Here is a 27,510-nt window from a genome sequence, read left to right on the forward strand (position 1 = left end):
ACTGGGATTCCTTCCTTCCTGGGCAATGAGGAATTTTTTTTTTAAATTTTGAATGCAGTATTGGGGCTAGGGTTTCGGGGTGTACCTGATTAGTTGTCGGCTGACTGTGTTTGGTATTTGGGGATTTGGAGGGCCTGGCTGTATCCTTTCAGGCCGGAGAGGTAGTGGACTGGCGCCCTCGCTCCTCTGCCTGCGGGACCGATCGCCGGGCTGCAGCGCCGGGACCGAAAAGGAAGCTGAGCCGAGCGCAGTGTGGCACCTGCTGGACCCCGGGCGGGTAAGAGCTGAGGGTCCCGTTCTAATCCCCCCACCTCGTTTCAAGCCTTGACCCAGTTAGAGTCTGGATTGGTTTCGTGTTCTAGCTCGGGACCTTGGCGCAGAACTTGGACAGATTCCGCCTTGCGGAAATCCTGCCCCTACCGCCTTCCTGACCGCGTACCCTGCCCGACTCCTGCCACTGGCCTTCATTCGCTCACTTTTGAGTCCACATCCAAGTGTATCCTGTACCACGTCCTAGCCGTTTGAAGAAACTCCGAAAGTGGGGTTCCTAGCACTGGGGAACCAAGAGAACGTCCTTGTAAAATCAGAGACTTGTTTTCACTTGCATGTAGAGAAATGAGGAGAAGGAGGACATCGTAGGGAGGCCTGGTAAATAGTTAAACGAAAGGAATAATGCCCTTATTTTTCTTTTCCTGTTTATTTTAGAATAATTCTTAGCTGAACAATGGGCTGTAGTAGGAGAGTGGTGACCTTGATTGTTTACAAGTTGCTTAACACCATCTGGTTTGTAGTCAGTACTTTATTAGTTCATAAAATCCAAAAGTAACTGTTAATACAACTCGGTTTACCGACCAAACCTCAGAGATGACACCACTTAATGGTGAAACCTGAAACTGTAAGCCAGTTTTCTAGACCCAGAGATAAATTTCTATTATAACCTCTCTGCTTTTCTCCTTTGGGTTTAATACAGACTGTGGAGTATGACCAGATTAGCATTTTGGCTTCTACCTTTCCTTGGCTACCTTGTCCTGTCTGACCCATGGTTTCTCTATGTGTAGAAAAATATCAAATAGTACTAAATTAGTTTGACATATCTAAAGCTATTGAAGTGCCATTAAGATATGTTTAGTTCTTCTCTCCATTGCAATCAACTTTAAAGTTCTATATTTAGGTTAATCAGTCAATAAATAGGTGGCCTCTCCTTGATCCCCACCCAGGACTGAGGACCAAGCAAGCTCAGGGCCTTGCTCTGCTAGGCCAGCCCACTGCCACTGAGCTAAATCCCCAATTCCTACATTACTTCTTTTTGTTGTCTTTTACTTCTTACCTGGAAAGTAAATTTATTTTTAATTTAAAAATATCTTTCATTGGTTTATACTGGGCCTCACACATGCTAGGCAAGTACTGCTGAGCCCCCATCCCCAACCCCTGGACAATTTTTAAACATAATTTTTTTCTGCTGCCTTGACCCAGACATAACTTTTGAAATACTTTATTTTAAAATTTATTTGTTTTCATTGTTATTACCTTTGCCACTTGAAACTACAATCTTGAAATGTAGTATCCCTTATCTGAAATGCTTGGTTCTGAAAGTGTTTCAAATTTTGGACTTTTTAGGATTTTGGAATATTTACAAACACATGATATTGATATCTTGGGGAAGGGACCCAAACATAACCAAAAATTTTTTTATGTTTCATCTGTACCTTTGTTTATGTTTCATAAACTTATACACATAGCCTGAAAGTGAAGTTTTACAGTTTTTTTGTTTGTTTGTTTCTTTTTGCAGCATTGGGGATTGAACCCAGGGCCTTGTGCTTGTGAAGCAAGCACTCTACCAACTGAGCTATATCCCAGCCCTATTTACAGTGTTTTAAATGTGCCGTATTTTAATTGCCACCCATCCTTTGAGGTCACGTGCAGAATTTTCAACTGTGGCAACATGTCAGTCAATACTCAGAGTTTTCAATTGTGTAGGATTTTAGGTTTTCGAATTGGGATTGCTCAACCTGTAAAGAAATTTTCGTTGAGATGTCAATAAGTTTGTGTATTTCAGAAACAGTAAGTACATTGAAAATTTCTTCATCAAAATAATACAGTATTAACTACCAAAGAATTGTCCTAAATCATTTTATGAAAGGCATTTTTTTCAAGTCTTACTTTGACACTAAAACAATATTGTGTTCTTTTCTAGCTACCTGTCATACCATGCTTTCCTGTGACATTTGTGGTGAAACAGTAACCTCTGAACCGGATATGAAGGCTCACCTGCTAGTTGTTCACATGGAGAATGAAGTTATATGCCCTTTTTGCAAGTTGTCAGGTGTAAATTATGATGAAATGTGTTTTCATATTGAAACTGCTCATTTTGAGCAAAATACACTAGAGGAAAGAAACTTAGATACAACACAGTATGGAACTTTAAATAACAAGGACGACAGTCTACAGAGTACAGTGGGAGTTAATTTAAGTATTCATTCAGCTTGTGCATCTAATCATCCAAAAGGTTCAGCTCAAAGCTTGCCTGAGGATACTTTAAAACATAATGAAGTTTATTCAGAGAATTTAAGTGAATCTAGAAAATTCCTGAAAAGTAGGGGAAAACAGTCTGGCTTATCTGAAATGAAAGAATCAATTTATGAAACAATGTATAGTCCTCCTGAATGCCCATTTTGTGGAAAAATAGAGGAATATGGTCAAGATATGGAAACTCATGTGAAAACAAAGCATGCCAGTCTTTTAGATACTCCATTAGAAGGTAAAATGTTCATTTTATTATAAATTATTATAAGTAACAGTAGTCTCAATTTAATATATGAGGTGTCTTAAAGTTGGTTTGTGTGTGAGATTACTACTTTAAAACAATCAAGTTTATGTCTATAACATTGCCATTATTGCAATATGAAAATACAGTTATGAGAAATAATTTTGATGCAGATTTATATATAACATTTCAGTTCCATTAAGACTAATTTTGGAACTTTTCTTTTACTTCCCCTAACCCATTGGTATCTGGACTGTCTTGGATTCTAATTTTTTGTTAACTTCTTCTTTCCGTTATGACCAGGAAATACATTATGGTATCAGTTCTTTTGAATTTATTGAGGCTTATTTATGACTCAAGATATGATCTTAGGTCATGTTTCATGGGTGCTTGGGGAAAAAAGTATTTTCTGCTTTCTTGGGTAGAGCGTTCTCTATGTTACTTAGAACCTATTGTTTGTACTCAGATTACCTATTTTCTTGCTGATTTCCTGTCTAGTACTATCTACCAAGTTTTCAAGAAGAAATTATTGAAATCTACATTTATAGTTATAAATTTTCTAATTTTTCCTTTCAGCTGTGTCAGGTTTTGCTTCATGTATTTTGAGGATTTATTGTTGGTGCATGTACATTTATGATTTTTTGTCTTTTTTTCCCACATATTTTTATTGGTGCATTATAGCTATACATTTATGTGATTTATGCCTTTTTCTTATTGTCAAGCTTTAAGATTTTTTTGTATATTTTGGGTGTAGGTCCTTTATATGTATTTTGCAATTATGTTCTCTCAGTGTGAACTTTTAATTTTAATAGTATTTATCACAGTAGAAGTGTTTAATTTTAATGAAACACAACACTTGTTTATGACTCATGCTTCTGGTGCTATAACTAACAACTCAGTGCCAATGTCTAAATGTTTTTGCATTTTACGGTTAGATTACTGATTACTGATCCATTTGAATTAATTTCGTAAATGGCATAGTGTCTAGATTCTTTTTTATGTGTTCCCTAATTGTCAATGAAATCAGTATCTTTTTCACATATATATTTCAATTTTCTCTATTACAAGGTATATGTTACATTTTTTGTATACTTTTCTATTGAGTTAGTGCATTCTCCAACTGTTGTTATATTCTTGTCCAATTATCTACTGTCTTTTTTTAGTTGCTCTTTAAATATATTTTCAATACTAGTCCTTTACTGCAGTTGTATTCAATAGGCTATAGGTTATACTTTAATTTTGTTCAGAATTTAACCTTTATTTATGTTTACTTTTCACGTATTATCTAAAAAAGTACTCTTGCCCTGAGTTTGTAGATGTATTCTCTATATTTTCTCCTAAAAGTCTTAATGCTTTGTTCTTTTTTTCACATTTTTAAAACTCTTTATCTGAATTGTGTATGTAGGTATTGAGTGTACTGTATATATTGTGAGATTCTGGGATCTAAGTTTTGAGTTTTTTCCTTTTACAGAAACTAGGTTTAACACTGATTCATAGTACTTTATCTGACTTTTATTAAGTTTCCATATATGTATGGCTCAGTTTCTGTTCTTTTATTACTAGTTTATCTATTTGCTTGACTATTATTTCCTTACTTTCTCGCTGTTTTTATAATTTTATAATGTCATCAATATCAGATAAGACAGCTCTTTTTCTTTTCATTATAAGACATTCTCATTATTTTGTTTGAGTTTTAGAACTTTTGTCAAATTCTTTGAAATTCTGTTGAAATATTTGAAATTAGATCAAAGTGCATTTCCACATTAATTCAGGTCATCTTATATTCCTTAATATTTTTTTTGTTTGTTCATTTTTTTCATTGTATATTTCTGCTAGCTTTATTCCTCTGTAGTTCAGTTTCCTTTGCTTTTGTAAATTGGATTTTTTTTTCTTTTCTACTTAACTCTTACACATTTATAGAAACAAAATTTCTATAATTTCTAATGTGTTTAATCTTGTTCAAGTCTTACTGATTTTGATAATCATCTGTTGATTCCTACCAGTGTTCTAAGTAAATGCTTTTATTATCTGCTAATGAAAAATTTAAGAACTGCGATGAGGACTTCACTAATGATAAGTGCCTGATGCTACTCTATTGTGTACTGTTTCCTATAAGTTTCTCAGAATGCTAATGCTAAATGAATTTGAATGTAGTTGAGTGAAAAACAAGCTGACTGTCATTAAAGGTACAGAAATTGCAACAGTAGATAGTTGGGTTTAACTAACATTCGGGTTCAAAAAATGGAACAAGGGAGTTTGAAGCTGGTTTAAAGGAGCAATAGTCATATAGTGAGGGCATAGAATGTAGGCTGGAAAGTGAAAAATCAAGAGAGAGGTGATGAATGACAAAAACACAGGGCCTGTATGTACATTCTGTTTAGCAGATTTTAATTAAGTCAAAGACTTTAGAGTGGTAGAACTAAAAAAGTGAGGTGGGAGAATGGGAGGAAAAATGTTTAGAGATTTCAAAGGTGGGTCCATTATTGGAGATACAAATGAAGTATATCTCTGTTAATCAGTGGTTCAGTTAGGGTGAAGGAAAAGATTATTGGGAATGAAGGCAAAGAACCATTCCTGTGGATACTGAATTTGCTAAGAATGATCACAATATAGGGGCTAGAAAAAGAAGATTGCCAATCAAGTGCTGAAATCTTTAGCTAACTAAAGGTCATGTGTAGAATTTCAGAAAATATTAACTACTAAGAAGGGATATGGAATGCTATATTCTAATGATATGAGCTAATGAAAGATGGAGTTTTTGAAGAAGCAAGGAAGAGAACTTGTTTGAAAATACAATGAAAGGGAACAAAAGAGACACTGTTTCTACTTCTGGGACCCTGAATTATGAAAGAAAAATTGCCTATGTGTGTGTTCAGGAGCTGTCAAGGAAATTGACCACCCAGATTTCAGTTAATGCCAGAAGGTGCAGTGAATATTTAGATAAAAGCTGTGGATATAAGAGGCTGACTGATGACATAATGTAATTTCTGGAAGGTACAATAGGATACTTTGAGGGAATGAAAAGGAAAGATAGTTCAGCAAAATGAGTGGATGTACTAAGGATAGTTAAAGACTGTTAAGGCATAGCCCCTGACTAATTGAAATGGATTCACTGTTAGCACAGTGACAGAGATAATATCAGCCCTGGATGGCCCATTGGATGATGATAGCTAATCTGTGGAGCCTGGAATTCTGGTGGTAAAGTATACAAGGATAAGAGGTATAGTGCTTGCCTGTTGAGGAAAGCTGATGATGAGTTCAGATTAGAAGGAATGGAGGGATTGGCTTGCCAAAGTGTGATGAACCAAAAAATGAGCAAAAACTGCCTCTGGGTATTGACTCTGAGGCATTTTATGGTAGAGAACTGACTGAATGCCTTTTTAAATGTACTAGATATGACCTTTTTAATGTCCTTTATGGAAGCCACATACTTTTATCACTGAGTGCTGCTTTGGGGAATATTTTCAAAGATTCACTTTCCTCCTTATGTTAAACATACTTATGTTAGAGTGCTTTGTAGATTACTTTTACCTCCATTTCTTCACAGATGATTTCTTGAATTTGTGGATTTCTGAACCGTTTTTCGTGGCATTGGTGTTAGTCACCTTTTTGTTCACCAAAGTACCTGATGAACAACTTAAAGAAGGGAAACTATTTTGCCTCACAGTTTCAGAGGTCTCGATCCATAAACAGCTGACTCCATTGCTTTACACACTTGAGGCAGAACATCATGGCCAAAGGGCATGGCAGAGGAAAGCCACTTACCTCATGGCAGCCAGAAAGCAGAGAGAGACCCACCCCACAGGGAAGATGTACTCTTCTTTCTAGGGTACAACCCCAGTAGGACACCTCTTTAGCAGTGCCCCATCTGCCTACAGTTACCATGCAGTTCATTCAATGTAGGATGGGCTAATTAGGCTACTGCTCTCACAATTCAGTCATTTCACCTGTGGACATTATAGCATTAACAGGAGCTTTTTGTGGACACCACATATCTAAACTATAGCATTGCTCCCCTGGGCCCCTAAAACTCATGTCCATCTCACAATGCAAAATAACATTTAGTTCATCTCCATGAAGACCATAGTCTTAACAGTTAAAGAATTTCCCAGCAAGTTCAAGTCCAACGTCTCATCTGAGACTCAAGGCAAACTCTTGGCTGTGAGCCCCTGTAAAAATCATAAACAAGTTATGTATACTCAATATACAGTGACACAGAATAAACATTCTCATTCCAAAAGGCATAGAAAGGGATGTGGACAAACCAGAATGCAAACCCAACCAGGCAAACATCCCAGAACTCCTGGCATACCAACTAGGACACATAGCAGTGTGATGTGCTCTCCAAGGGATTGGGCAGTCCTGCCACTTTGACCTTGCTGGTTTTAGTGTCTGCGGTCGCTCTTTTAGACTGGCTTTCATCTCAACTAGCAGCTTTTCTTGGCAGATAAAAGTATCGCCTGATTCCTGGGGTTTCCATTAGGGCTCTGGCTTCACCTTCAGAGCTCCACATATCATCCTCATGGGATCCCAACCCTGCTACACTTTGCTTGGCCTCCCACATGACTGAACATAGTGTGCAACTTCCTAGGCCGCCCTATGCAAGCAGAGCATCCCCATGATCTCCTCTCAAAGGAATAGTCCCTTTTACATCCTTGAGCTTCCAGTGGGTGTGGTCCTGCAGATTTCTGAGATGCCCCTCAAGCCATCTTTCCTATTGTTTCTGTGCAAAATAAATAATATCTCTAGTGGTTGTATTCTCTTTAATGATCACACCTTCCTTGGCCCCAGTTTTACATGCACTTTTCTAGCTAAACTGCAAGTTTTTAAAATCATTTAGCTGTGCTTTCTGCTCCCTATTTTCAAAATAAACTGGGCTAAGATTTGCCAGCAATATCCATACCATGGTCTGAATGTTGTGCTGCCTTGAAATTTCCTCTGCCAGATTAATTAGACCATTACCTTTAAATTCAGTCTTACACAGAGACTCGGGACATGGACAAGTTCTTTGCCAGAGTGTCCCATGAATGACTTCTAGTCCAGTTCCCAATAGAGTCCTCACTTCCCTCTGAAATCTCCTGGGCATAATCTACATTCCTATGGGCATTCTGGTCACGTTAGCTTCCACCAGAATTAGTCATTAAGCTCTGATTTCAGAATTCTAAGTCTCTTTCAGCCTGCATCTTTAAACTTTTCCAAATTCCTTCTGCAAACTAGCTCCAAAGGCTTCCCAACCACATAGTTTGTATAGTCACAGCAAAGGCCCCAATTCTTGGGAGTAGTTTCTGTGTTAACTTTTTATTGTGTGACCTAAATATTCAACAGGAACAACATAGAGGAGGGAGTTTATTTTGGCTTTGGGTTTCAGAGGTCTCAGACAACTGACCCTGCTGAACTAGGCCTAAAGTGAGGCAGAAAATCATGACCAAAGAGCATGACAGAGGAAGTCTGCTCATTTCATGGCAAGCAGGAAGGGGGCAGGGGTAAGGAGCCATGGGAAAGATGAACTCTTCAAGGATATGTCCTCCATGACCTCTAGTAACACCCTACCAGCCTACAGTTACTGTCCAGTCCATTCAAATTAGGATGGACTAATTAGGCTATGGCTCTCATTATTTAGTCATTTCACCTCTGAACATTTTGCATTATCACAGGAGCTTTTGGGGGACACCTTATATCCAAACCACAATAACATTGGATCTATGAATATATTTTGTAATTCACATTTAAATATTCAACTTAATGAGAATTTTCCCTCATATGAACTCCTCCCAGTAAAGCAGCTTCATGTTCCTTCACCTTGGCATTTCACACAATCACCACTTCCAAACCAGGCCTTATAATTATGGATTGCCTACTGATTTCATTCTGCATATACACAAATCTGTCCCATCTTTTGTGCCCATTAACCTTTAGGCCTGAGTCTTACAGAGGTACTTCTCCTCTTCTGGGCATGCTGGAACTGTCTACCTCCAGTGTTGTCGGGTAGTTCCTTTTCTTTAATCTCCACCCAAGTAGACAGTATGATCCCATTTCTCAGCCTTTTGCAGGATGCTTGAGTTCAGCATCTCACCTTTTGGTGCTGAGAATAAAGCCCCAAATTCCATATCTAGACTGGCCCTACTTTAAGCTTTGGTTTTCCTTTCCATGTTTCTTCTTTTGACTATAGATCTTAGAGCTAATTATTATTTTTCATTTTTTTGAGTGATGAGAGGTTTATACTATGCTCAGTCCTTCATCTTGACCCTACGAGTAGAAAAATAACTTTTAAGTCCAATTCTAAATAGCTTTTATTTATATAATAAGAGTAGTAAGGAATAGTCTTAGACATGTTTAGCCTAACCACAAAGTGCTTTTACTTATATGGTTAGTAAGTGGCAGATATTCTTTAACATGGGATGAAAAATCTCAAAGTTTTAAAAAGGAAACTGGATTATGTCTCTCATACAGACTGTGATCAACCATTCTATGACTGCCCTATGTGTGGGCTCATTTGTACAAATTACGATATTCTCCAGGAACATGTTGACTTGCATTTAGAAGAAAGCAACATTCGACAAGGTATGTTTATGTGTATAAAGATAAAAATGTCTTGCTTTAACTTCTACTTCCTGGGACACATAATCTGATTTTCATATTAGTTATATGGGAATGGGGATCATAGTATTTAAAAATAAATTGGTTCCTTTAAATAATTTTTATCTATCTGTAACTTTTTCCTTAGAAGTGTGTCACAAAAAGTTGTAAAGGATGAATGAATTGTGGTGAGCAACATCTGAACTAGGGCTGTGCATCCTGGGTTTTGCTCAGGGCCAACAATATTTAGAAGGTGCAAAAGTTTAAGAGAATGATTTTTAAACTTTGTTATTTAGAAAGTATTTTATTTACAAGTTGATGGCATTCTTTAATCAGCTAGAAGTAACTGACTAGCATTTGACCAGCAAAAATGGTTAAACTTGGAAGCTGCCACATGGCACATATAATTTTCAAAATGTATATGAACTGCATAACCTGAAAGTCTTTCAATGCATTTTCAGCTGCTCTCCCTAGCTTCTAAAATTATTTAGTGGTTAATATTGACTCTATAAAAGTTTTCCTCTGTTCTCTGTCACTTTTAATTGTGACATTAAGTAATTATTATGGTACCTTAGACATGAAAGTATCTTACATAAGTTTCACAAACCTACTGAAAGAAAATATAAAGTAGACCCTAAAAGAAACCAATTGTATTCTACTCTCTTTCTAAAGGAATATAGATAACTTCCAGTAAGGGGAGGATTTCTTAGTACCCAGTATCAATGAACCTTGTACCAGAATCAGTGATTTCCATGCACAACAAAGCCTACTCAGTCAGCCCAGCTCCAAGATGAGAGTTACTAAAGCATATATGGAATAGTCTTCTATCCTGGTGATTCTGTACCACCTACTCCATTTGGTGTCCCATATTACCTTAGACAAGATTGTAAGGGAATACTGTGGAAGGAATACCCTTTTGAAGCTGAATATCTGGTAATTCTTACTCTGTTTATGATAGGCTTCCTATGGTTACATATATTATGTAAGCCTAATGTGGGTAATAAAAGGAAGGTATAATCCAAGAAAATCACCGAATCTTTTGTTAAGGTGCACTAAAAATTAGTCACAAAGAGCATATTCCAAGAATGGAAGGAGGAATCAAATAGAAAGATATAGCAGTGGCTGAGAGGTTTGAAAAAAAAGGATTTTCAGCTACATAATTAAATCACCCAGTTGGGACACTGTAACTCATCTGGTTTGAGGAATGCACAGAGAACTGGTGAAACATTTCTTCTGGTGTGACTGTGAGAATATTTCCAGAGGAGATCGACCTGTGTCAGTGAACTGAGTGAGGAACACTTGCCCTCCAAGTGGGCAGGCACCATCTAATTGACCTGGATGGAGCAGGAAAGCTGAAGAAGGGGGAGATTCTGCTTCTTCCTTCTGCATTGGGGTCAGTTGCTCGACTGCTGCCCTTGCCCATCAAATTTCAGATTTGCACGAGTGGCCTTTCTAGAGTTCTTAGGCCTTGAACTGGACATTGTACCTTTTGTCTCCCAGGTTTGGTGGTGGGTTACTTAGCTTTCTGTCCCTGTGACAAAATACCTAATAAAGTCACTTAAGAGAGGAAAGATTTATTTTTGGGTCATGGTTTCAGAAGTTACCGTTTACGGTAATTTAGCTTTGTTGTTCAGATAAGGCAGAACATCATGGTGGGGAGCACAAGGTAAAGCAGAGCTGCTCACCTCATGGCTGCCAGGAAGCAGAGAGACAGAAAGCATGAGAGGAAGGACCAGGGACAAAAACCTACCCTTCAAAGACCCACCTTCAGTGACCTACTTCCTCTTCCAACTGGGAGATGGCTCCACTTCCTAATATCATACCTAATATTACCAGATTTTTAGCACATGATCTTTGGGGAAAGATCTGAACCATAGCTGGTGACCTCCTGGCTTCTTAGACTGAGCCACACTACTGGATTTTCTGGCTGTCCAGATTACAGACAGACTATTGTAGAACTTTTTAGCTTCTGTGATCGTGTGAATTAATCCTGTAATCAATTGTTTCATGTACACACACATACATATTTTCTCAGTCTGTTTGTCTCTGTCTCCCTGTCCTTCCCTCCCCTCACCCCTTTCTCAGTTCCATTTCTCTGAGAAACCCTGACTAATAACATGGGTCAAGGAGACAAGGTTCTAGCTCAAAGAAATTAACTAATGGGATCTGAGAGAAACTAGGAAGATGTTACAAAGTTATATAATTTGGGACCAAACTATAAGTTATTATTTATGACTTGTATTTTGCAAATGTAAATTTTATGCTCCTATTACTGCCTCTCCCCCCATCCTTAGTATTTCTTTGAAAAATCAATCTACCTTGTTTATATTACCGAGCATCAATTAAGAGCATTACTTAACCTCTTCAAATTTTGGTTTCCTCAGTAGATAAAACCTACTGCATAAGGTCATAAATATAATGAAAGGTGCCTGTTGCAGCTTAAACACTCAATGAATATCAGGTATTGATGAAATAGAGATTATTTCCTTAGCAAAAACAATTCTGAGTTCTGCCAGAATTGTACTCCATGGTTGGATATCACAGTCATGAATAAATGGCAAAGCAGTAGCTGTAACTCTTTTTAAAATACTTAACTGATGGTAAGCTTTGATTGTGGCAGTTATTTTATTTTTAACATTATTTTAATAAATATTTAACAGGCATGGATAGAGTTCAGTGTTCTAGTGATCTCGCATTGGCTCACCAACTTCAACAAGAAGAAGACAGTAAGAGGAGATCTGAAGAATCAAGACAAGAAATGGAAGAATTTCAGAAGCTGCAGGTGCAAAGATTAATAACAGTTATAATATTTTGATTTGGTAGAGTTCTTATTTCTAAAATATGCTTTCAACACTTTATCCTATTTTTGCCCTTATTAAAAATATTTTTCTCTATATATCTTATAATTCATAACAATGACCTTTTGTAAGTACTCATCCTAATTAGATACTGGAGTAATCACTTAATACAGAGTATTTCAGAATCTTCACAATAAATCCACAGAGAAGTTAGTCTGTCCTCATACCTTTTTTTTTTTTTTCCCAGATAAAAAAGTGGAAATAGAGTGATTGAGTAACTTGCCCAGGGTTAGGCAGCTATTCAGTGGTAAAGTGGGGATTCAAACCTGTGTAGGTAAATGGGCAAATTGGGAGACTGAGACTCAGAATTTGAATATCTGTATAAATACTTAGGAAAGGTAATTTAGAATAAATGCCCCCTGAGTCCTAAATTTTTTAATAGTTTTCAATTTCAGCCTTTTAAGAAGAAGCATTTATAATAGAAAGTGCAGTTTAATGATATTGAGACTGTGTTTACCTTAGTTGAATTTAGTATTTGTTGAGCTAAACTGGAAGCATCTGTTAAATTTTTAATGGATTTATATTTTTCATAGTTGTTTCTTTTTTCATTTCTAATTTATGAACTATAATGTCATTTGGGCTAATAACGCTCATAGAGTTTTTAAATGTTGATTTTCTATGTATTATAGAATAATGTAGAAATAAGAAGTGTTTATGATCAAGTAGGATTAAAAGTATTCGATTAAACTAATTTGATTAGATTTCTTTAAAGCTTTAATATGCTGACATGCATTATACATATAATTTTCCCAGATTTGTTGACCTTTGTCTTTTTTCTCTAACATCTCACACATGGCTATTTTTCCATGAAATGTGTGTGCTTCGGAAAATCTAATTTAGAATTTTCTTTCTCACTGGTGATTCATTTATTCACAAAACATTTTCCTACCAGGATTTGGAGGCGAAAAGAAAATTGGCTTTTCCCAAGTCTTTTTTGAATTACATAAAATGCAAAATGCCTTTTCAACATTCTTAGTACAAAAAATTTCCAATATTTTTGGAGGTTTGTTTTATAACTACAATGTAGCATGATTGCTAAAATGAGTTATTGATTAAGTAGGTCTTTGTGGATCAGCCTGGCAACAAATAACAAGAACTGACAAGTTTCCTTGAAAACATGAGTAGCATATTCAGAATTCTTCTGCCTTTTACAATATATTTAGAAGAAAGATAGGACCCTCTGTTTTCTCTGCTACAAGAAAAGAAAGTGTTTGCTTATGGAGAAGTGCCACAGTAGTTGTTTATGGAGAGTTGTTAATTATAAGTCAAGGATTTCATGTGTATATGTATATGTGCACGCGTGCATTTTAGTTCTTAAAAAAATCTTCAAGTTGATTTATATAGAAATATGTAAGCCAAAATGTTTCAATATACATTTCCAAATAAATAAAACTGTGGCATGTTTCCATCTCATTAACATACAAGGACATTAAAATTATGCCCTTTGTTTTTATGTTCAATAGCGACAATATGGTTTAGATAATTCTGGAGGATACAAACAACAGCAACTACGAAACATGGAGATTGAAGTAAATAAGGGTAGGATGCTACCATCTGAATTTCACAGAAGAAAAGCTGACATGATGGAATCGCTAGCTCTTGGTACTGACGATGGAAAAACAAAAACTTCCGGTGAGTATTTCTACATCAAAATCATAGTTTTAATATTGCATATACCACTGAGATAATAAAATCATTTAATTTTGCTCAATTTTTACAACCCAAGGTTTATATGGTATGAGGTGGGAGTAAGTTCAAGTAGAATGCTAACCATCTTCTAGACTGATGCTGTCCAATAGAAACCTAATAGAAGCCATGTACAGAGTTAAATATCACTGAGCCACATTAAAAAAGTAAAAAGACACAGGTGAAATTATAGAAACTTAAACTTCTAGACCTGCGATAGGGTTATGGCCTGATAAACCATTGTAAGTTGGAACATACCTTGTGTTGAAAATGCGTTTAATATAGCTAAGCTGCTAAATATCATAGCTCAGCAACACAGTACCCTGTAGTGTATCAGTAGTTTACCCTTGTGATGTCATAACTGACTTGCAGCTGTAACTCACAGCTGGTACCCAACATCTGGAGAGAATATCTTACCCCATACCCAAAGCCCAGGAAAAGAATTTAAAATACACTAGGTAAAATTTAAAGTATACTATAGTAGTCAAAAAAATCATGTTGCACCATCACAAGTCTATAGTTTTAATAGTTTAAACCCAGTGTATCCAAATATTATTGCAATGTTTAATCAATTTTAAGAACTATTAATGAGATATTTAACATTCTTTATACATTCTTTTAAATTCAGTTTGTATTTTGTAATTTTCAGCACACCTGTATTAGTAGAGCTACATTCCAAATGCTCAGTATTCCCATGTAGCTAATAGCTAGTCTATGTTCAGTACATTTTTGGATACTAAAAGTTTTTTTTATATATTATGTCACTTAACCTGAAACAAAAATCTTCTTGTGTGCTTATTCTGCATGAGGTCATATCACTTAGGTTAAATAACTTTCTGAAGGCAAGGTTATTCAACTGTTATTGACCCAGCCAGTATTTATAATCAGGTCAGCCTTGTTCCAAAGCATGTCATTTCTCCTGAAAAGTGGTTATTTAAATTACTTTTTTGTATATATGTTAGGGTAGTAAAAAGAATTATATGAAAATATCTTTGTTCTCACCACCAGTTTTTTTTTTTTTAATCTGAATGTTTTTCCACATTTACTTTAGTTTTTAAAGCTGTTAACTCTTTCATTGGATTTTTAAATCTTTGTGAACCCCTCACTGATTTTAATTCCTACTCCCCCACAAAAGGAATCATTATCATTAATATTGTACTGGTTAGTGTCACGAATGTTTTACTACTCTTACTAATACGTACATCTCCATCAACATTATATACCATTTTAAATGTGCTTAATCTACTTAACAATGGAATACAATATGTATGCTCCAAATTGCTTTACTAAAGTATAGTGATTCTTATAGCTGTACTCCATTAATTTTAGCAGCATTATAGTATTTCCTTGTGTGAATTCTATGCCATTTATCTGTTTTCATTTTAATAGACATTTAGATTATTTCCAGTTTTTTATTCTTACACTTTAGGAACAGAACTTCTTCAAGAGTTTTTCTAGATTGATATTCAGAACTAAAATGCTAAATTTAAGGCTATACAAATCTTCAGCTTTGATTTTTCCAGAGTGATCTGTGTTCACACCAGTGTATTCCCAGTCACATTTTGTATGGTGACACTTTTTAGTTTCTTCCATTTAATGGAACATGGAACGAACATGTTTTGATTTGCATTTTCCTGATTACTCCTGAATTAGTTTCCTCTTGAATGAATTCACTTGCTCTGTCTGTTGTCCGTCAGGTTGTCTTTCCTATGATTTGTGGGCATTTTTTTAAGTATTCTGGATATTAATCCTTTCTTGAGTATATGAATGCAAATATCTTTGTTAGGTCTATTTGTGGCCTTTAAATTTTGTATATGGCGTCTTTAATTAGAAGTTTTAAAATCTGAAAATAACCAAACTTCTTAATTTTTCCCCAAATTATTTGTGTCCTAAGTGTCTTTTGGGGGCGATCACAAATATATGTTCCTTTATATGTTCTTTAAATATTTTATGTTTTATATGTTGATTTTTAATTTCTTTGAATTTGTGTAAGTGCATATGTATGTGGAGGGTTGAGAAAGTAGGAATCTCTTTTTTCCCCTTCATTTCTAACACTATCTGCAAGTACTTATTACCTTCCTACCACTTATGGAATCTATATTTTTTCTATTTATTTGTAATACCATATATTATATTTTGATATATGCATGGTTCTTTTCCTGAAGACTGTCCTTATACTTTCTTCAGGGGTCTGCATGTGGAAAAGGTCTATGTAGCATAGTGCATCCTAGCAGATATGCAACATGAATCATTAACAGGAAAACCTGTTAAAACTTCTATTTTTATTTATTTTATGTCGTCCTTTAATTTCTATGTGCACATATGTTTTAGAGTTATAAATGCAGTAGTATACATAATTTAAATATATCTGTAAGAGAATGAAGAACATTCCCCTCTATATCCTTTTTATAAACTGTCTTGTAATTTAGATGTGGTCGATTTAGTGGCATTTATTTTTTGTTAATGATGCAAAAGTTAATGAAGCAGCCATCATTTAAAGAATCTTCCTTTATATATTTGCAACCTCGTTATGATTTTAACATTAGAATATTATTTTAACAAAAGATCAGTTCATCCTGGAAAACATAAAAAAGGGATTTAGATGCTAAGGAATAAAAAATACTTGATTATAAGAATATTTTTCTTGAAAGCAATTATTTGATGTCATTGCTAAAACAGTGTAACCCAGATAGTGAGGTATTCCTCTCTTATATGTAGTAAGTATTCCAAAGTACACTATAATGTGTATCAGTTACTTTTAGGGTTTTTTCCTTCTCATTCTTAAAGGATTATCTCTAATCTCGATCTGTTCATCAAAGTCTATGTTACTGAAATCCACAGGTTAACCATTTCCATGGCACGATATTTACTACTCAATTCTATGCCATTTTATTGTTCTTTTTCTTGAATTAATTATCTTTCTACATTCTTTGAAAAATGGCTACAATTTATATTTCTCTTCTTCCTACTACTAGGCATAGTTACAACTGTTTGTTCATTTAATTGTTTTGATTTATTGACCTTTGATCTACCTTCTTAGAGACAAAAGCCCATCTTTTAGGATATCCATCATTAAAATAAAAGGCATTTGGTTATTGTCATTTTGGTGCCACATGTTATAAGAAAGTATAAGGTATGTAAATAAGATTTCCCTGCTCATAAGCTTCACGAGTCCATACAGTATGTTAAATATTTGCACAGAACTGTAGTATTCTGTGATAGAATGTGACTAATACCTAGAGGGCACAAAAAATAAATGCAGTGATTGTTCAGAAAAAAAGAGACAGAAAAAGGATCCTTGAGAACAGTATCATTTGATCCTTGAAGGATCCCTGTGATTCTAAACACAAGAAGAATATACTAAAAGGGAAAAAGTATAGTCATATATGTACCTGGTTCTAACACCTTGTTTATCATATAGCCCTTGTAGTCTGAGTCCATGAGATTTCAACTATTGTCATAGTTATCTTTTTTTATCTTCAGCACTTAGTGTAGTACAAGGTAAATACAAAGTGAAACACTGAAATTAAATTAAAACTCAGTGGACAAAATGTTCTGTTGTTCATTTAGGCCACAGCCAAATTCATGGCAAGAAGAGTGATCTGAAATAAAGATAAGTTTGAAGATTGCTTGCAGTAAGCTGCGTATACCATAAGCTGATACTATTCTGTGGGTCATAGAGAGGTATTGTCTTTTGAGTGGGAGCAAATTGTTGAGAACTGAATGGTCTCCAACAGTATATATTATAAAATGAAGAGACAAAGAGATCATTCATTCATTCAACCGTTCTACTTTTATGTACTGAGTCCTGCAGATGCAGAAGTATGAGATGTAAACAACTTGAATTCAGTGTAATAAATAATATTCTAGCGTCAGGAAATGTAGTCGGTAGTAATAAGCAAGGTTATGAACTAAAGTTGTAACAGTAAGAAGGTAAAGAAAAAGATGAAATGGATAGGATTTAGCTATGTAGTTTGAGGATGAGGTTGGCGTAGAGCCATAGAAATGTGGAACCAAATCCTTCTGTATCTTCTAACTCTTTTCTTAGGAATTATTGAAGCCCTTCAAAGATATTATCAGAATGCTGCCACAGACGTGAGGCGTGTCTGGCTTTCTGCAGTGGTGGATCATTTTCATTCATCTTTAGGAGACAAAGGTTGGGGTTGTGGTTATAGAAATTTCCAAATGCTACTTTCATCATTATTACAAAACGATGCCTATGATGATTGCTTGAAAGGTATGTAAAATACAGAACTATCAACTTGTCATCTGATATAATACACATATGATATGGAATGAATTAATATATAACATGCATAATTAATAGCTTTAATAAACAAGTGCTTTGGTGGATATTTACATAAGAAAATTGAAATCTGGTTGGAGAGAGAGAATTACATAATAGATGTTAGGAATAACTGTCTTAAATATATTGTGGATTCCTTTACACTATATGATATACTGCCAGATGATATTGTTTAATACTTTATTAACTGTCATGTACTTTATTTGATAAAATAATTTTAGGTATAACAGTTCCTTGCATTCCAAAAATTCAGTCTATGATTGAAGACGCGTGGAAGGAAGGTTTTGATCCTCAGGGAGCCTCTCAACTTAATAACAAGTTACAGGGAACAAAGGCCTGGATTGGAGCATGTGAAGTATATACACTCCTGACCTCCCTGAGGGTAAAGTATGTACCTGAAAATTTTAGTTAATGTCATTGCTATACCTGGGAGCTTTTGGTTTTTTGGTGTTTTGATTTTTTTTTTTCCTAAATTTTGTTTTTATCTAAGAGATATGTAGTGAAAACCAGTTGTAGACAGTGTCTATTGCTTTTTTTTTTTTTTTTTTTTAATTGTTCTACCTACTCACCCTCAGTCTAACATGATTTAGTCAGTTTCTATTAAAGACAGTTTAGACCGGGCGTGGTGGTACACACCTGTAATCCCAGTGGCTCGGGAGGCAGAAGAATGGTGAGTTCAAAGCCAGACTCAGCAGAAGCAAGTCACTAAGTAACTCAGTGAAACCCTGTCTGTAAATAAAATACAAAAACTAGAGCTGGAGATGTGGCTCAGTGACTGAGTCCCCTGAGTTCAATCCCTGATCCCCCCCAACAAAAATAAAAGAGTTTAGATTATAATTGTATAAATGTTGCTCATTGCTGATTTTATTCCCTCAAACTTTCTGAAGTTCTCCTTAATCATTGCCTTTTCTTTTCCCTCTTCCTATTTTACTTAAATATTCCTTTTAATTTATTATTAAGAAAAATTTTCTTCTAAAATGCCTGATCTAGCTTCTTTACTGATTTATTAAAGTTTAGTAAAGCTTATTTATTAATATGCCTTGTATTTGTGTGCTAGTTTAAATGTCTTCCTTTTCTTCTGTGTAGAATTATACTCCATAAGGTACTATTAACTATTTTAAATCTAAACATGAAATCAGACTGCTGACCCTAAAGCATTGTTCCTACATCTAAACAGTTTATCCAGAAGTTTATTTGAGCACCTGAAACTCAGTAATTAGATGCAAGCTCTGAGCATTAAACATAATGTGACCGAGTTTAGCATGGATATTTTGGAAATTTTATTGCCAAGAGAGACAAGAACAGGCTGTCATCTGTGCTGTGGTTTGAAGTGATAATAATGCTATTAATGCTTTTTATTATACTTGACCTTTGTAAAATAGTCGTTGAGTAGTATGACCAGTATTTATTCCAGGGTGACTCTTCTTGAAGGAATCACACCACCATTATCTGGTGCCAGGTAGGAGATGGATAGAAGGACAGATGTGGGTTCACACACAGGTTCCTGTCATCTTTACATGTATTCTTGTCTGTTATTGGAATTTGAGAAAATTGAAAGTATTCTTAATGTACACCAATGGCTATTGAAGAAGTAAAATCAGAAATCAGCTTCTAACTGATCATCAGGATTAAAGGCTTTAGAATAAAAACTATGTCCTGATTATATGTCGATGACTTTTAAAAGTCAAGCATGGTCCTCATTTACTCTTTAGATCAGTCATAAATCTTGTTGGTGAATGGTTATTTACATAATTATTTCTCCCACAAAGATAATAATTTCCCAGTTAAATAATAAAAATTTATCATCTGATAAAAATTTATCATCTTCTTTCTTCCTAGGAAGAATTAATAGATAAAATTAGTTCTAAAATAAATTTCTTTTTTATTTGACACTTAAATCAGAGAAAATCCATTTTGTCAATTTTTTATAGGTGCCGTATTATTGATTTTCACAAGTCAACTGGTCCTTCAGGTACACATCCTCGTTTATTTGAGTGGATACTGAACTATTACTCTTCAGAGAGGGAAGGGAATCCAAAGGTAGTATGTACGTCTAAACCTCCTATCTATCTCCAGCATCAAGGTTAGTATAACTCATAGAATGATGTTCTTTAGAAGACAACAAATTGTCTGTCACTTTAGGACAATTTAAGTTTCTGGTAATAGGGGAGGAGGAGGAATATTATGACAGTACTCTCATTTTCAGAACTACTTGGTCATTACAGTACATTTTTGGGTAATGAAGTATATTCCTGGCATCTTAAGGGTCTTTCGAACTTGTTGTTTCTTGTTTTTTTTTTTTTTTGGTTGGTAGTGTTGTTTTGTGGTACCAGTGCTAGAGCCTAGGGCCTGATGTATGCTAGGCAAGTACTTACCACTGAGCTATGTCCTCAGCCCTTGTCATTTTCTTTGCTTCACTCTTCGATTGTTCATCACTTATGTCATTTAAATGAAGCCTTCTCTGACCCCACCTTATTTAAAACTGCAACTCCTTATCCCAGCTACCCATTACTGGCATTTCTTTCACTTCTTTTCCTTGTTTACAGGGTCTCTTATTATTATGTGAGGCACTTGTCTGTTCTGTTTCCGGCTGTGTTGTTTGCTGTTGGAATAGTACCTGGCATAGAGATACTTGATCAAGTTTGTTAAATGGATGGTTTGAATTGGTAGGATGAAGAGTCATAATCTAGTATAGGAATACAAACCAGGGGAAATTAAGCCCTCCCCATTGATATCTAGTATATATAATTTTTTGTCTCCCTTTAGGAGTATTTTTGTTCTAGGCAGGTCAATTTCAAGCCCTTTTATTTAAGATAATTTGAATAGGGAATGGGAAAAGAAAAAGGGATCAAAGGATTAGGAAACAAAAAGGTAAAAGTGGTGGAGTAGAAGCAGAATTTTTTGTAATGAAGGCTTTATAAAAGTAAAATTGAACAAAAGAAAACTAAAGAAACAAGGAAACTGAAAATTACTTTATGCATTATGAGAGATCTCAGATACAGAAATGTTAGAGACTGACCATATTTATATTCTAAACACATAATATATGTCCACACACTATCCATATATACAGAGAACAGGATTATATATACAGTAATATCTGTGTATATACAGCTGAAGTTGGATGTGACATGTATTGGTTACTTTATATTTTGATAGGTCATAGTCGAACAATTGTTGGAATTGAAGAGAGAAAAAACAGAACATTATGTTTACTGATATTTGATCCTGGATGTCCTTCTCGAGAAATGCAGAAACTATTAAAGCAAGACATAGAGGCTAGCAGTCTCAAGCAACTTCGGAAATTTGTGGGAAATTTAAAGCATAAGCAATACCAGATAGTGGCAGTAGAGGGTGCTCTTTCTTCAGAGGAGAAAGTTGTAAGTATGACGCTTAAATGGGCAGAACTTACTTTAAAACTTTTAGTTAAAATTAATATTATCCCTTTGTATCTCCTAACACCTCATTCTGTCTCATTAAGTGGACAAAGCATTTGTTTTTAAATCACTGAGTTTCTGGAGTGGATAACTTTAAACTTAAAAGCAACTTTCAGTTGCTTCATCCAACTTCATAAAAATATTTAATTTTAAAATATTTAGCTTAATTTTTAATATATGAGTTATGGATAATAATAAATACAGTGAAAAAAATCTCTTAATCCAGAGACCTAACTCATAGTGGTTTTATAATTCTTGTTTGGTGCCGGGGTCCAGCCCTAGCAGGGGTCGTAGTGGTCTCAGGTAAGGGATTAGGCATCGGCGACGTGGAGAACAAAGCAACACAAACTCAAGGAATGGATGCTAAGTTCTAAATTTTATTTTTCCCAGCCAGCTTTTTATACATTAAAAGGTTGACAGTTACACATGTTTTTCCAGAACAGGAAAAGATCACAAGGAAAAATAACAAAAATATCTTGTATAATCATTACTAGACCAGGAAATGAAATATTCTAATTATTTTTAGTAATTGCTTGCTCATGATAACCTATAACTAAACAATAAGGCATATTAATATTGCTTAACTAATAAAGGTTAAAGCAAGTTTAGCAGGGTTGAGTAAATGTCAGTTGTGTGGTAACTGCTGTGGTTTATAAGTGCTAGACAGTTTAAGCTAACAATAATATGACATCATCTTCTACTGTGTGAACTTAACATTGAGGAACTTTTTCTCCAGGGGATAGGTGGCCAATAATATTTACAGCATTTAGTAAATTCTAATCTTTAAGAAATGGAATATCTTGCATTCTTGTATGTATACTTTCAAACCAGATTATAACATATCCTGATTTTACATCTAAATATCCCATGGGAGATAAAGGAGGGTCTAAATCCAGGGACTTAAGAGGCATCCCTCTGTAGGGATGTCATGTCTTTCCATTAATTAAATAAACATTGTCATAAGGTGTTTTAACTGTAGGAACTCTATTTTCTTTATTTCTTCTGTTCCTGTTAATCATTCCTGATGGGGTTGGAGTTATTTGCCTACATACTTCAGGTCATCTGAGAGTAGTCAACAGGGGATCAGCAGCTAGAATCTATTTTTGTATTTTCTCATAACGTTCTTGGTTACTCAAAGTTTCATTACAAATGACTAAATCTGAAATCACTGTTCCATTAGAAGTCTGGTTTTTATGTTTTAACCCTGGTTCTGTTAAGACCCCTGTTTTCAGGGAAAACACATAAAATATTAATAGTAAACCTACACATATTAAGCAAGCAAGGAAGGAAAGTCTGCAACCGAATTCCCAATACGATGAGACTTTGCAAACACCTTTATTACTCAGCGGAATCCTTGTCAAGCACTGAGGGGAATTGCAGGTGGCATAACAGTTTAGTAAAATATGGCTTGCATGATTCCTGATGCTCTGCTTTATGCACTTGATCTTATTGTTTATACACAGTTCTAGAATTTAACTTAGACTTGCTGCTTGCTTTATCCCTCATAGTTAAGTGATGAATGATTTGTTACAGAAAAAAATTTCTAGAAATGGAAAAACCTGCATATGTTATGAACTGAAGCTAAATTATAGCACATCAAGTCTAAAAAATGCACAGGCCCCAAAACCGAAGAAAAGGGCCCCTATTTGAGTGCTTTACATTGTTTTACTTCCCTTTAAAGGCAGAGGAGACTGAGTACTGGAGAAGAACACAGGAAATAGCAAAATCATGGAGAAAGGCCTGTTTAAAATGAAAGGAGTAGAATAACCTTTTCAGAATCATAACTTAAGATATAATATTTAATAAGTTCTTCAGTTTAATTATGATGCTTTAAAAGATTTCTTTGCAGTGACTTAAATACTGAAATCACACATATTTTTCATCTTATCACCAATTTGTCCATTTGAAGTTAGGGATCATTATAATTATTTAAAAACACCAAGCTGCTTACTCACAGAATATTTTGAGATCATATGTATAGTCAAAAACTATCATGGAGTTGAACATTTTAGTTGACTTTTACTTTTCTAGTTTAGAAAACTGGGTGATTGGTGTTATGATATTAAAAATGTGTTTCCCACACTGTGCATTTGATGCTGTTCCTTTTTTTTTTTTTTTCAGTTTTAGGCAGCAGCTGTGTCTTTCATTATTAAGAATCGTAACTTGGCTAACAATGTACAATACTGCCAGGTAGAGAAGGAATAAAATAAGTATAGTATGCTTATTTTATAGTGCTTATTTTGTGCTAGGTGCTATCCTAAGCACATATATTAATGAATTTAATTATAAGACAGTACTGTAAGGTAGACACTATTATTCTTCCCAGTTTACAGATGAGGTTGCTAAGGCTATATTCCTGAGGTCACACATCTGCTAAGTAACTGAGTCAGGAGTACAGTTCAGGCAGTTTTTATGTAGAGCCTCTTTTGTAAGAACATAGAGCCTCATAGTTTCATGTTTGCTACACTTTCACATGAACCCTTTCACATTTATTTTTGAAAAAGTATTACATTCTTTTTCTCTGATATGCAGATGCTAACTCACAATAAGGGTGGGGGTAGGGAAGAATAGAAGTACTTTGGATTAGATAAAGGGGAATGAAAGGAAGGGAGGGGGAATGTGAATAGGAAAGATGGTAGAATGAATCAGACATTACTGTCCTATGTGTATATATGATTACATGACCAATGTACCAAAAGTATGAGAAGTTATATTCCATACATGTATAATATGTCAAAATTCATTGTTACATATAAGAACAAATAAAAATTTATGATAAAAAAGATTACATTTTGAAAAATAAAACAATGTAACATTTTTACATATTGCCTTAAATCCTTAGGGGTGTGTGTGTGTGTTTATCATTTATGTCTTATAGTTATTCTGCCTGTTTTGGCAGTACTTTTTATATTTTGGTGTACTGATTGATCTGCAGACCATCAGATGGAAGTCTGAAACTTTACTAAGAACAAAATAATGATTTTACTTTTATTATATGTGTATAGCTCACTTTTAAAATGTCCATTTCCTTCTACCAATAACTACAAATTTTTAATTGTAAGATTTCAGAACAAATTTGGCATTTTACAATATTAAAAAATTTACATATTTTATGTTTTTTTTATATTTGGACTTATAATTAGTTCTGATAGTTTAGTAATCATGCTACTGTTATTCAAAGTTGTTGGTTTTCAAAAAAAATTTTTTATCTTATAACTGTTTTATACTTAACATAAGACATATACTCCAAAAGTATATTTTGATTATCTACTACTTCCAGACCTTGTTGTAGACATTGGAATACTTAAGTGAATTAATTTATTTTAGAAAATGTCTTAATGCAGTTCAGTTAAGTAATAAATACAGCTCTTTGTAATGGCCATTTTCAGTTATTTTTCACATTTTGATATGCACTTGTTAATTTACCCCATGCATTTTTTGTTTTCCATTTTGTCATTCTTGTATGCTGAACTTAATTTAACCTGATTTGTTTAATTTAGTTAGATTAATGTGCTTTGATATGTAACTCAAGTTGTGAAAATAACACATTGAAAAAAATTTTAAAGCAACATTTTTAAGGCTAGAATAAGGGAGATAATTATATTTTCTTCCTTGTATTTCCTATTTCACTATGTTTGTGTGTATTTTTATATGTGTTTATTTTTATGGGAGTTGAATTTGGGGGCTCACCCACCATGCTACAACACTAACCCTTTTTATTTTTTAATTGAGACAAGGTCTCACAACGTTGCCTTAGGGTATCACTGAACTTGTATTCCTCCTGTCTCAGCCTCCTGGGTAGCTGGGATTAAGACCTGTACTAAGGTTCTTTGTTCCATAACTCCCTCTTGCTCTCCCCTTTTGTTGTTCTCTTCCCCTCTCCCCCATCCTGTTTTTTTTTTTTTTCCCCCCTCTGTGAGCCAGCATTTTTACTTTTGACTCATGATGCCATGGATGATTACATTTTCTTTTTATTTCATTGTTTTGTTTTTATTTAGAATTTTCTTTAATTTCTTTATGTCTTAGCTTTAAAAAAACTCTTATTTGTTAATTTCATAAGTTTGAGGCTGGAATTTTCCTTTAGGAATTTTCATTACTTGAAAAAAATTCAGAAATTTTCTCTTTTAAAATAATATTTAATATATAATGTAATTAATTTCTAGCTTACAATTAATACATTTTAAAAATTCCTTTTCAAGGCCAGGAGACAAGCTTCTCAAGTCTTCACAGCAGAGAAGATTCCCTGAAGAACTGAGTATTTCACTGATTGTGGAATTATACTTTGTTTTCCAAATTCAGATATTAAACTCCTTAATACAATTTAAGAATATGAAATCTCTAAGTACTCAACATATGATTTAATTTCTAAAATTCCTCTATTAAATTATATCTGTATTACTTCATTATTTAGTAATTATTTCAATAAAATGTCTTGTTTGCAATGTGAGTTTTCTTTTTCTTATGTATGTTTCAGAAACCAGCTTTGTATTATCATTGTAAGCTAATATGTATTAGGTCCTTACTTCTGTTAGGTACTCTTACTATTTTAATCTATTAATTAGTTAGTCTTCACAATAGTTCTTGGAGACAGTACTCTTAATAAGCCCAAAAGGAAGCTGAAGCTCAGCGAGGTTAGTAGTTTGCCCAAGAAAATTATCATGATGCAGGGTATAAACACAGGTTGTCTCCTTTTTAAGCTCTCTGACACTATATTTTTTGACTATTTTCTGTTAGAGGACATAATGAAATCCCTTCTCATTGCTTAGAAATAACCTTAATAAGTAATAGTCATAGTTTTAAAAATCAGGATTTGCTTTTTTTTCATATTTTTAAAAATAATTTACTTATTTTGATTCATTGTAAACAAATGGGATACAACTTGTTTCTCTGGGACATGAAGTAGAGTCATACCATTTGTGTAATACATGTATATAGGGTAATGATGTTTGTCACATTCTGTTATTTTTCCTTCCCCCCACCCCCCCTCCTCTTTTTCCTCTATACAATCCATCCTTCCTCCATTCTTGCCTCCCTCCCATCCCCCATTATATATCATCATCCGCTTATCAGAGAGATCATTCGACCTTTGGTTTTCTGGCACTGGCTTATCTCACTTAGCTTAGCATGATATCTCACTCACTTAGCATGATATTCTCCAACTTCATCTATGTGCCTGCAAATGCCATAATTTTATTCTTCTTTATTGCCGGGTAATTTTCCATTGTATATATATGCCACAGTTTCTTTATCCATTCTTCAATTGAAGGGCATCTAGGTTGGTTCTACAATCTGGCTATTGTGAATTGAGCAGATATGAACATTGATGTAGCTGTATCACTGTAGTATACTGATTTTAAGTCCTTTGGGTATAGGCCAAGGAGTAGGATAGCTGGGTCAAATGGTGGTTCCATTCCAAGTTTTCTAAGGAATCTCCACACTGCTTTCCAGAGCACTAATTTGCAGCCCCACCAGCAATGTATGAGTATTCCTTTTTCCCCACATCCTCACCAACACCTATTGTTGCTTGTATTCTTGATAATTGCCATTCTAATTGGGATGAGATGAAATCTTAGGGTAGTTTTGATTTGCATTTCTCTTATTATTAGAGATGTTGAACATTTTTTCATATATCTGTTGATTGCTTGTAGATCTTCTGTGAAGTGTCTGTTCATTTCCTTAACCCATTTGTTGATTGGATTATTTGTATTCTTGGTGTAAAGTTTTTTGAGTTCTTTACAGATTCTGGAGATTAGTGCTCTATCTGAAGTATGTGTGGCAAAGATTTTCTCCCACTCTGTAGGCTCTCTCTTCACATTGCTGATAGTTTCCTTTGCTGAGAGAAAGCTTTTTAGTTTGAGTCTATCCCAATTATTGATTCCTGCT

At 34.6% G+C, this 27,510-nt stretch overlaps 1 protein-coding gene across 4 annotated transcripts; it reads left to right on the forward strand.

Moving 5' to 3' along the window:
- Positions 1-26,074, forward strand: Zup1 (zinc finger containing ubiquitin peptidase 1). 4 transcript variants are annotated; one of them, XM_047558175.1, is made up of 11 exons: positions 1-277; positions 363-648; positions 2,195-2,758; positions 9,215-9,325; positions 12,001-12,122; positions 13,662-13,830; positions 17,933-18,121; positions 18,412-18,577; positions 20,122-20,273; positions 21,350-21,570; positions 25,827-26,074. In XM_047558175.1, the coding sequence occupies exons 3-11, from the start codon at positions 2,209-2,211 to the stop codon at positions 25,872-25,874; spliced, it is 1,728 nt and encodes a 575-aa protein (XP_047414131.1). In that variant the 5' UTR covers positions 1-277; positions 363-648; positions 2,195-2,208; the 3' UTR covers positions 25,875-26,074. The 4 variants fall into 4 exon arrangements, with proteins under 4 accessions (XP_047414131.1, XP_047414130.1, XP_047414134.1 ...); XM_047558174.1 differs by lacking the exon at positions 363-648; XM_047558178.1 differs by lacking the exon at positions 363-648 and having other exon boundaries at positions 20,122-20,162.
- The last annotated feature ends 1,436 nt before the right edge of the window (positions 26,075-27,510 follow it).

Source organism: Sciurus carolinensis, chromosome 7 (genome assembly GCF_902686445.1).
Source record: "Sciurus carolinensis chromosome 7, mSciCar1.2, whole genome shotgun sequence".
Taxonomy (NCBI): Eukaryota; Metazoa; Chordata; class Mammalia; order Rodentia; family Sciuridae; genus Sciurus; species Sciurus carolinensis.

What these genes read in the sequence shown, in the direction of transcription:
- Zup1 (XM_047558175.1), top strand. Translation starts at nt 2,209, where the DNA reads ATGCTTTCCTGTGACATTTGTGGTGAAACAGTAACCTCTGAACCGGAT. An exon ending in CTATGATGATTGCTTGAAAG is followed by an intron (nt 18,122 to 18,411) that starts GTATGTAAAATA and finishes AAATAATTTTAG; the next exon opens with GTATAACAGTTCCTTGCATT. An exon ending in TATCTATCTCCAGCATCAAG is followed by an intron (nt 20,274 to 21,349) that starts GTTAGTATAACT and finishes ATATTTTGATAG; the next exon opens with GTCATAGTCGAACAATTGTT.